This window comes from Dendrobates tinctorius, unplaced genomic scaffold (genome assembly GCF_039654945.1).
Source record: "Dendrobates tinctorius isolate UK_male_01 unplaced genomic scaffold, ASM3965494v1 ptg000209l, whole genome shotgun sequence".
In the NCBI taxonomy this organism is placed as follows: domain Eukaryota; kingdom Metazoa; phylum Chordata; class Amphibia; order Anura; family Dendrobatidae; genus Dendrobates; species Dendrobates tinctorius.
The window spans coordinates 7883612-7895017 of NW_027361876.1; the positions used below are offsets into that span (position 1 = coordinate 7883612).

An 11406-nucleotide genomic window follows, 5' to 3' on the forward strand; every position below is an offset into this window, starting at 1 on the left:
GAGTGGACCCTCTGGGTCATGGCACCCACCCACTTAGGGCGAGCTGACTTTGTGAGGAACCACTCCCTATACAGGGAGTGTCAGGGGCAAGACCAAGGGGGTGAGCCACCATGACTGTTGGAACCAGACGGCCGGCTCGAGTAGACACTAAGTACGAGTGTCTGACGACAAATGAATGTGCAGGAAACAAAACAAGACAATACGTGAAGTCACGGTATCTTCATTAAGGCAAATTCAGGATAACATTAAGTGCAAAACATGATAACAGGCAAACACAGCAAGGTGCGTGCGTGGCACGCCAAGGTCCATGGAATGGTACGTGCTAGAAGGCAAGCCCGGTTATCGGCAAGGACACGAAGGCATCGGACTCCGGACGGCTAGCAGGGATCAGGGCAACAGGCTGTAGTCTTCATGCTTACAATCTCTGGCAGTGATGGCAGGTTCCAGGAATCCAGCAGGCAAACCAGGGTACAGGCAAGGAGGCACGACAGATCTCCAGGCATGGTGCATGTTAGGGAACACGACGAGATCCAAGACAAGATTCCAGGCAGGGTGTGTGCTAGGGGCACACCAGGGTCCAGGGCAAGGTGCAAGGCAAGGTGAGTGTGTAGGGGACACGCCAGGTTCTACGTGCAAAGTACGGTGCGTGTGTAGGGGACATGCCAGGGTTCAAAGTTCAACATACAAGACAGGGTGCGTGTGTAGAGACACTCCAGGGTCAGAGTTCAAGGCAGAGTACTGCACGTGCAGAGGGGCACGCCAGGGTCAGGGTTCAAGGCAGAGTCATGCGCGTGCAGAGAGGCAGAGGGGCATGCCAGGGTCAGGTTCAAGGTGGAGTCCTGCGCGTGCAGAGGGGCACGCCAGGGTCATAGCTCAAGGCAGAGTCCTGCACGTGCAGTGGGCATGCCAGGGTCAGAGTTCAATACAGAGTCCTGCGCGTGCAGAGAGGCAGAGGGGCATGCCAGGGTCAGGGTACAGGCTAGGACCTGTGCGTGCTAGAGGGCACAACAGGGTACATGGCAAGACCTGCGCGTACTTTTCCAGAAGCACGGAGAGGTATGCCAAGGAGCAGTCTAGGGTCTGCGCGTGCTATTAGAGGAGCATGCATAGCACAGTGCAGAGACATTGTAAGTGCAAGGAAGCACAAAGAGCATGGCTGGGCACTGGCTAGCTGGTCGGGCTGCAGCACAGACAGGCAGGTAAGACTCCAGCGAACCCAGCTGGGGCATAACAGGCGACACAGCTGTCACTGACCGACGAGTACGGCTGAGGCACAAGCAGGCGGGCATGGCTGAGGCACAAGCAGGAGGCTAGGAAGGCCAGGCGCATGCAAAGGGCACATGAAGAAACAAGGCAAAGGAAAGCAAGAAACAAGGCAAGGCAAGACAAGGTACGGAACAAGGAGCAGAACGTAGGCAGAAACACAGAGTCAGGTCAGAGCGAGAACAGAGCTAGCAGCGGAGCGTAGGCCGAAGCCCAGAGCCGGGTCAAGGGAGAACCTTGAGACTAGCCATGAAATGTGCTAGAGCGCACAAAAGGTAAGAGAGGAGGAATGGTGCGTGTACCAGGAGGCACTACAGAGCACCGTAGGTAAGAGAGGAGGAATGGTGCGTGTGCCAGGAGGCACAACAGAGCACCATCGGTAAGAGCAAGGAAGAACAAGCAAAGACAGAGAACATAGGAAGGACCACAAGGCAAAGCATAGCAAAAGCAAGTCATGGCAAAGCAGGCAAGGCAGAGAACACCGGAAGGACTACAAGTCCAAGCATGACAAGAGCAAAACATGGCACAATGGACAAACACAAGACAAGGCACGAGACAAGAGGCAGAGTATAAGCACAGAGCGTGTGCAGAGACGCACTACAGAGCAGAGTGCAGGGGCACAGAATACAGGGAGCAACCGAGCAGACCAAGCAGCCATGCAGGGAAGCAACACAATACTCAGGCCCCGACCATAGGAAGGGGCGGTCTGATATAGCACCATAGCACCTGCACTTCCGGGTCAGGACCAGGGAAGGACTTCCGGTTCATATCCTCCAGGGTCATAGAGAGCATTGCTAGATCAGACTGGGCTGGACCATAGAGAAGGTCACATGATCAGGGGCTCCAGGAAGACAGAGCGGATTGCAGAGTCAGACAGTGCTGGAACATAGGAAAGGTCACATGATCAGGGGCTCCAGGAATACAGAGAGGATTGCAGAATCAGACAGTGCTGGAACATAGGAAAGGTCACATGATCAGGGGATCCAGGAATACAGAGAGGATTGCAGAAACAGAGCAGAGACGGATGGTTACCTAGCAACGGCGTGCAGCCACGATTTAAGGTGCACGTGCACACTGCTCCAGGCATCTTGCCGCACAACAGTCATGAGGTGCGTGTGCACACTGCTTCCAGGGATCTTGCAGCATGAGGCATAACGGACATGAGGATTTAGTGCACGTGCACACTGCTCCAGGGGTCATGCGGCATAACAGACATGGCGGGCATGACAGGCATAACGGACATGGCGGGCATGACAAGTACGTTACAGTCACCAGTACGTTATGCCCAGCTCATGCTTCTGGAGACACGCATCTGTAAATTAGGCTGGCTCTTATCACAACAGAAATGCCAAACATGTGGGCGCTAAATCTTGCTTAGGCACACTGGGGCTTAGAAGGGAGAGGTGGCATTTAGGAGCGGAGAATTTGCTGAATTTCTTTTGGGGAGCGAGGAGCCATTTAGCTTTTCCAGAGCCTTTGAACTACTAGTAACGTGGAAGCCCCCTGTATTTCCATTAACAGATGACAGATTGGGGGCTTGCTTTTTTTGTGGATTGAGTTGAAGCTTTTATTGGGAACATTTTAACTAATGTTTGGATCACATTTATCCAGCGCTCTACCCCGAGTACTTACTTTGGGGTTTCCATGTAAAGATCTGAGTGACGTGATTCAGATGAAACCCCCGATGGATCCATTCACTATAATGAGGCATCAGAGTTACTCTGGACTCTGTCTGGCCTCTGTTCAGAGGTGTCCTTTTCAGAAGCACAGAAAACTGTGGCCGACGGTACTTTTATGAAGTCCTAAAAAGACAGACACCGCCGGATCACAGGTCAGACAGCGTCCACAGTGCCTCATTATAGGGAATTTTCCGCCAGAGGTTCTGTCTGAATCACATATTTCAGAGATTTGCACAGAAACCCTGGTGTAAGCGTTCAGCGTAGAGCGCAGGATAAATGTGCGCCAAGCCTTACTGCGACCTTTGGGAGGCAGAATGAAACAATCAACAGCATGTGAAGAATTGGTTTTATTTATTTTTTATGCCGTTCCTCGTGCGGTATAAGTGATTAGGCGACTTTATTCTTCGGATTGGTGCGATTATAGCGATACCAGATTTATATTGGGTTTTTATGTTTGGCTGCTGTCACACACTAAAAGACGCTTTTTATTGCAAAAACTAGTTTTTGCATCACCATATTTTGAGAGCTAGAATTTTTTCATATTTCAGCTGATAGAGTCATGTGAGGGCTTGTTTTTTGTGGGATGAGCTTACATTTTTATTGGTACAATTTTCAAGCACATGACATTTTTTGATCGCTTTCTATTCTGATTTTTGGGACACAGAATGAACAAAAACCAGCCATTCATGAATTGATTTTTTTTTTAATACCGTTCTGCATGTGGTAAAATTGGTAAGACCGCTTTATTCTTCAGGTCGGTACGATTACAGAGATACCTCATTTATTTTATTTATGTTTTGGCGCTTTTACACAATAAAAACTGGTTTCAAGAAAAAAAAAGTATTATTTTTGCATCGCTTTATTCTGAGAGCTGTAACTTTTTTATTTTTCTGCTGATAGAGCTGTATGGTGGTTGGTTTTTGCGGGACAAGATGATGTTTCCAGCTGTACCATTTTTAGTTACATCCGTCTTTTTGATCGCATTTTATTGCAATTTTTGTTCTGCGGTATTATGAGAAAGTATTGTTTTATGCCTCGTTTTTTATTTTTTTACAGTGTTCACTAAAGGGGTTAACTAGTGGGACAGTTTTATAGAGCCGGTCGTTATGGAAGCGGCGATACCAAATATGTGTACTTTTATTGTTTTTTTTATTTGCATAAATAAATGTATTTATTGGTAAAATATTTATTTACTTTTTTTTCTTTATAGAGGGTTTTTGTTAAATAATTTTTTTTTTAACTTTTTACATTGTCTCTGTTTTTCCTAAAGGGTCAGTGCAAATGACAGTCAGTGTAATAAAAGTCATCACGCGTTGGAGTATATATCGAATTTTATTGAAGAAGCCTCCCAATGAAAACAGTATAATCTTAAAAAAAAAAAAGCACTGTTCCAAATTGTTAGGCACTGTAGAGTTTATAAAAATGTGATATGTTTTAAAGAAATGAAAATGCTCATTTGTGGAATTTGCAGCATTAGGAGGTCACCTCGGAGCAGCTGCTTATAAGCTACATATATAATTATATATATATATATATATATATATATATATAGAGAGAGAGAGAGGACAGCGAGAGAGGAGAGAGAGAGAGTGCACAAAGGGCTGCACATGTGTATGGCCCTATTAAAATCAATGTGGCTGCCACACGCATGCGCATAGCGGACCGCTGCGTGCACGGGCCCTTATTAGTGAAAGAACGACAAAGCTTTTGTAAAGTAAAACGTAAAGTTTATGACAGAAATCATTACAGATAATGAAAGGGCTGTATAAATGTGATCAGTAGCCCACTATAAGGTCTGATGCTGCCAAATAACAGCACCAGGACTGTTAAAATATTGGCAGTAGTTGTCTCAGCACGCCTTTGCATGATCCTTGGTTCTGCCGTGTACGACTGGTTGAAGTCCTGCAATTGTGGGATCGTTTGCACGCCAGTCACCGAGCACCACTTCACCATTTGTTTGGTCGACAGAGTCCACAAAGCCAGGCGGACTGTACGCAATTGCATCGCGCCGCCGAAGGAAGTTGTGCTGCACGCAACAGGCCAAAACTACAGAGTCTATTGATTCAAGCTTCAGGTTAATAGGTGTGTGTAAAACTCTGAAGCGGTTGGCCATGATGCCAAAGGCATTTTCTACAACCCGTCGTGCCCTTGACAACCGGTAATTGAAAATTTGTCTTTCCGCCATAAGACCTTTTTGGGGGAATGGTTTGAGAAGATTGGCATGAAGCGGAAAGGCTTCATCGCCGACAAAAACAAAATTAAGGTTGCCTGTTGTCTCTGAGTTGGGAGGCAAGTGCAGGTCACAGTTGTTCAATCGCTCTACAAAATGTGTGTGCTCTAAAACACCACCATCAGAAACCCTGCCGTTCATGCCAACATCAACATTTATAAATTCGTAATTGGCGTTAACAAGGGCCATCAGGATGACGCTGAACTAGCCCTTATAATTGTAAAAATAGGATCTGCTATTCGGTGGTTGAGTGATCCGCACATGTTTCCCGTCCAAAGCCCCACCACAGTTAGGGAACTGCCAAAGCTGCTCAAAATCTGAGGCTATATTTTTCCATTCCCCCTCCATTTTGGGAAACTGAATGTAGCTCTGTAGACTGCGGACAATCGCATTACATGTCTCTGGAATTAAAATGCTGAGCAGGGACCTTGAAGCAGCTGCAGAAAATTGTAAGTCTTGCAGTGAGCGTCCGGTGGCCTGGAATCGCAGCGTGACTGCCAATCTTTCGTCTGCCGGGACAGCAGCACGCATTGCTGTATCCTTCCGTTGAATAAGTGGCATAACACTTTCCAGTAACAGTTTCAAGGATTCCTCTGACATCCGCAGATAGTTGCAGAAATCATGAGGATTCTTCTCCTGAAGCTCTCTTACAAGTTGCATGTGGGAGAATTTGGACCGCTTCTCCAGCCATTCTCTGGTCCGCATGCAACGCTTTCGTTTGCACTCACCGGCCAGGAGTCTGGATCACTTAGTTCTCACCCTGATCCTCCTTCCTCCCATCATGTTGAGTCCCAGAAAACTAGTGATCCCACACTAGGACACTCCGAGGAGCCATCTATATAATTATTTCTTGATTGTGGCGTCTCACCCCTCATGTTCCAAGAAGGACAAGAGGACATGCTGTTTAGTGATGCACAAAACTTAGAGCAGCCACAGTCACATGAAGATAATTGAGGGGAACAGCAAATTTTGTCTAAGGAAGTAGATGATGATGAGTCACAGTTGCCGATAAGTCAGGTTGTTGTTAAGTCCCCAAGCCAGGAGGACCAGGGTGCAAATGGTGGAAGGCGATGTGATGAAGCTGGCAACCTAAGAAGCTGGCATAGAGTGCGATTCCAGCAGTGCTGATAGAAAGGATTGACAACACTGAAACAGCAGGAAGAGGCAGTGGGGTGACAAGAGGGAGAAGGTGGGCAACTGTTCAGTAGAGCACCAACACTCGTGAATTTTTCCATCAAAAAGTTAGGTATTCCCCAGTTTAGAACTTTTTTAAAGAGAGTTCTGAGACAAAGAAATGGTCAGTTGTAATCTGTGTCATGCCAAGATCAGCAGGGGCCTGACCACTAAGAGCCTAACCAACACCAGCATGATCAGGCACATGTCATTAAACACCTGAGCCTGGGTCCACAATTGGAGCCAGAGAGTGACATCACTACCTCTTCCCCTTTGCTAGGTGCTTGGTAATCCCCTGTTCATGACAATGGCACAGATTCCTCCGCCCTGCACCTGTCCTTGCACTTTCTGAGGCACCATAATCAGGCACTTCCAAATCCTTGTCCCAGCACAGTGCTCAGCTGTCCTTACCCCAGGTCTCGGAATGAAAAAGAAAGTTCAGACACCCACCCACAGGCTCAAATGCTAAACGGGCAAATTTCCAAGCTGCTTGCCATGGAAACGTTGCTGTTTAGGCTTGTAGACATGCAAGAGTTCTTCCGACTCATGGTGGCATCTGTCCCTCAATCCCCAGCCGCCACTATTTGTCCTGGTGTGATGTTCCCGCCTTGTACTCGACGCCAAGGATTTCTGGCCCAACTTCTATCAGGGTTACCTCCACCTCCTACACTAGTTCCTGCACTCCCTCCTGCTCCTCCTCATCCCCCATCTGCGATTTGATATCTCAGAGCACGTCGTCCACATCAGCCAGAAGCTGGAAACTCTGCACTACTGCCACAGTGAAACGGCAACAGGTTCTGCTAAAGCTAATTTGTTTAAGAGACAAACCACACTCCATGACATAGTTATTGAAAGGAATAACAGACCATATAGATCTGTGGCTCACGCTGCTGAACCTACAGTAAGGCTACTTTCACACATCAGGTTTTCGGCGTCAGGCGCGATCCGGCGTCGTGCCGGAACGCCGGATCCGGCAAATGTTTCGTAAAACCGGATGTGACGGATCCGGTTTTCTGGCGGATCCGTCTTTTTCTGGACAGACAAAACCGGATCCGTCTCATCCGGTTCATCCGTTTTTCTATCCGTTTTTCGACGGATTACGCCGGATCCGGTTTTTAAAATTGACCCTTGTGGCCTTCCAAACGGGATTGGCTACTGGAAAACTATATATAGCATGTTCCTACAGCCCTTCTTTGACAGGTTGTAGAGGAGAAAGTGCAGGCTGGAGAGAAGAGCAAGTTACTGGCGAAGATGGATGTTGTCACTGGAAATATTTTGAAGAATTTGGCGGATTTTACAGCGGAGGCAAATCGTTTGAGGGTGATTGTTCTGGAGAAGGAGAGAGCGAGACAGCAGCGCATCAGGCATCGTAGACGACGTTTGTGGATCCACCCCATCACAGCCAAGAGAATGACGCGTGGGGTCTATTCTACACTATGCATGGACCTTCGACGAAACCCGGATAAATTTTTTGGATATGTTAGGATGAAAATGGAGAATTTTGATTACTTGGTGGAGCGCATTGCACACCTCATAAGAAAAGCGGACACCTATTGCCGCTTCTCTGTTTCACCCGCAGAGCGTCTGATGGTGACTTTAAGGTAAGCCACATTTATTGGATATGATCGCATCAGAGCACACTTTCACTGCAATCTTGTTGGTGGTAATTTGTATCTCCAAGTGTTATAGGTCAGTTTTGGTATGTAATGCTGTGATTTAAAACTAATTTATTGTTTTTTAATTCCCCACAGATTTCTTGCAACTGGAGAATCCCTTTCGTCACTGCATTTCCAGTACAGACTCGGGATTTCCACCATATCTGGAATTGTGAAGTACACATGCCGTGCACTGTGGGACTCCTTAGCTGAAGAGTTTTTACCAGAGCCCACAACAGAGAGGTGGATTGAAATTGCTGACAAGTTTCAACAGATATGTCAGTTTCCAAACTGCTTGGGCGCTGTGGACGGGAAACATATCCGCATTGTAAAGCCAGCTGGATCGGGATCTGAATATTTCAATTACAAGAAATATTTTTCAATTGTCCTCATGGCCATCGCTGACGCGGAATACAAATTTATTGCGGTTGATATTGGGGCCTATGGCCGCTCCAATGACTCTCAAGTTTTCAAACTGTCTGCCATGGGTCGTAAACTGTATGGAAACACCTTCCAGTTCCCACCACCTAGACCGCTGCCGCAAACATCTGGTCCACCTATGCCATTTGTCTGTGTAGGGGATGAAGCCTTCCAGCTGTCAGAACACCTTTTGAAACCGTACTCTAGCAGAGGATTGACAAGACCAAAACGCATTTTTAATTACCGCCTCACAAGAGCAAGAAGAATGGTTGAATGTACCTTTGGTATTCTGACAGCCAAATGGCGGGTCCTATTGACTGCGATCAACCTCAAGACAGAAACTGTGGACGAGGTGATCAAAGCATGCGTGGTACTCCACAATTTTGTTATCTGCAAGGAACCCATTTCCATTGAGGACACCTCTGAAGAAACCACCTTGCAAGATTACCATGACATTACCACTAGAAGTTCTGTGACGGTTTCAGTAATGAGGGACAATTTTGCACTATACTTTATGTCACCTCAAGGCAGAGTACACTGGCAGGATGACAGAGTGTGAAAGATTTGTGCCCTAACCAAACTTGTGTACCTTCTGTACCAACAGTATATACCTTTGCCAACCAAAGTTGGCTATCTTGTCATGGTCTCTATTTTTAGCTTTAGGGCACAGGTGTGTACCTGGTTGTGTTTTATGCAAAGTATTTCACCTTTTAACAAAAGTTGTGTACATTGTTAGGAAATCACCAACAATAAACACAACTTTTTAGGTGAAATACTTTGCTTCAAACACAACCAGGAACACAACTGTGGCAAAAAGCTAAAATTTACCCACAGTTATATACCTAGTTTTGAATACCATTTCACCTTTTAAATACCCTGTATTTAACCTTTTTCGCCGCACAAAGAAATGACAGACAACCAGTGTAAAATAATTTAACTTTTATTGAAAAATGTTTTTTTTAGTAAACTTTTTTAAAATTTTAATAAACTTGTTTAATAAAACTTTGAAACTATAAAACTGAAACCATAAAACTGGTCATTTTTATTTAAATACACACATTATAATTCTGTGTAGTGTGTGGTGGAAATACTGCTGTAGGGGCTGCGGGACACTTCGACACTGGGAGTGTGGAGAGAGGACTGGGATCGTGGTGGGGAAGGAACAGTTAGAGGTGAAGGTGTGGAAAAAACTACAGAATGGGTGGACATGTGGGAAGCAGAAGAGGTAGTGGGTGGTGGAGTGGAGGGTTGGGCAGGGACTGTAGGAGCAGATGATGTTGATGGCAAGTTGTATGGGGAAGGAGTTTGGTACGGGGCAGGTTGCTGGAAGTGGGGAGATGTCTGGTACGGGGCAGGTTGCTGGAAGTGGGGAGATGTCTGGTATGGGGCAGGTTGCTGGAAGTGGGGAGATGTCTGGTACTGGGGAGGTTGCTGGTACTGGGGAGTTTGCAGGTACTGTGGAGGTTGCTGGTACTGGTGAGGTTGCTGGTGCTGGGGAGGTTGCTGGTGCTGGGGAGGTGGATGGTGCTGGGGAGGTGGATGGTGCTGGGGAGGTGGATGGTGCTGGGGAGGTGGATGGTATGTAATAGGAGGGGGAGGATGGAAAGTGGCTGGAGGTGGATGGTATGTAATAGGAGGGGGAGGATGGAAAGTGGCTGGAGGGGGTGTAGATGTAATAGGAGGGGGAGGATGGAAAGTGGCTGGAGGGGGTGTAGATGTAATAGGAGGGGGAGGATGGAAAGTGGCTGGAGGGGGTGCAGGTGGAGGAACTACTGTGGTGGGAGGAGGAGGAGGTTGGGAGGTAACTTGCTGGAGAGCAGCGTGGCATGAATGCATTACATGCATCTGCTGGGCAGGAGAGAGCGTTTCCATGCGCTCCACAACAGACCTGAAAAAGGTGTGGTTTGGCGAAGATCTTGCTTCTGAATGCATGGTTTGCAGAAGTGTCTTCACCTCCAGAATGCTGGAGTTGATCTGCTGATAGCCTGCGGAGATTTGCTCTGACAAGACTTTTAGACAGTTCTGGAAAGATGCATTCAGATGCAAGAACTCTGGCGCATAAGTCTTTTCCTGACCCCTCTGCCGCTGCCGCCCAGTACCCGCAGGTGTACTAGAGGTGGCAGGGGCAGAAGGGTGGGGTAAAGGGAAAGCGATCTCCTCACCAGCAGCTTCATGTAATGTAGGCGGCCACGATGCTCCTGTGCTGGTGGATGGGACAGATGGGTCGAATGTGTGGGAAGGCTGGGAAGGTGCAGATGTACCGGGGCGGTCGAAGTGTCCCTCGGTGCCGGTCTCCTCAGGGATCGCCTCAGAAGGGTCCAATCGTGCCGGCTCCCGAGTGCTGCTCACCGTGCTGTGGAATAAAGAGAAAAAAAAACAATTAAAATACTGCAATGTTATGGCCCTGGCTGAAAAAAAAATTTACATATAACATTTTTTTTCACATGTGGTGTGTAATATTTACCTTCTGGTGACCATTGTTTCCCGGAGGAACGACAGGGCTTCTGCATACTTGTACTTGCTCCTGCGTCCTCCAGATCCACTCGGGGCCCGCATCTCTTTATTGAACTCCTTCTTGAAACGATCTCTCACAGACCGCCACCGATTCACAATTCTGTTCCCTGAAACGAGAAAGGAGTGGTTAGTATACAACATCAGTGTTTCCCAAACTCCAGTCCTCATGGTCCCCAGGGGTCATGTTTTCAGGATTTCTATAGTAAATAGAAATCCTGAACACATGATCCGTGGGGACCACGAGGACTTGAGTTCGGGAAACACTGGTTTACATCAAGCAACCGGTACTGTATATACTTACGCTCTTTAATCTGGGCCCGAGCTTCGAGGTCCTCCCAGCGGCCAACAAGGAGTGAACAGATTTTCTCCCAGAGTCGTCGGGTAACGATCAGGTCAGCGTGGCGGCGGTCAGCCATATTCCAGAGCGGCTCCCTTTCTCTGACGAGATCGATGAGGCGGTCCACATCAATCC

The 11406-nt window shown here is 47.4% G+C and overlaps 1 protein-coding gene across 1 annotated transcript; it reads right to left on the reverse strand.

The window, feature by feature from the left end:
- Positions 1-9337: 9337 nt before the first annotated feature.
- Positions 9338-11105, reverse strand: LOC141058073 (uncharacterized). Its single transcript, XM_073554230.1, has 2 exons — positions 10885-11105; positions 9338-10773 (listed from the first exon to the last, which is right to left on the reverse strand). The coding sequence occupies exons 1-2, from the start codon at positions 11100-11102 to the stop codon at positions 9480-9482; spliced, it is 1512 nt and encodes a 503-aa protein (XP_073410331.1). The 5' UTR covers positions 11103-11105; the 3' UTR covers positions 9338-9479.
- Between the last annotated feature and the right edge of the window lie 301 nt (positions 11106-11406).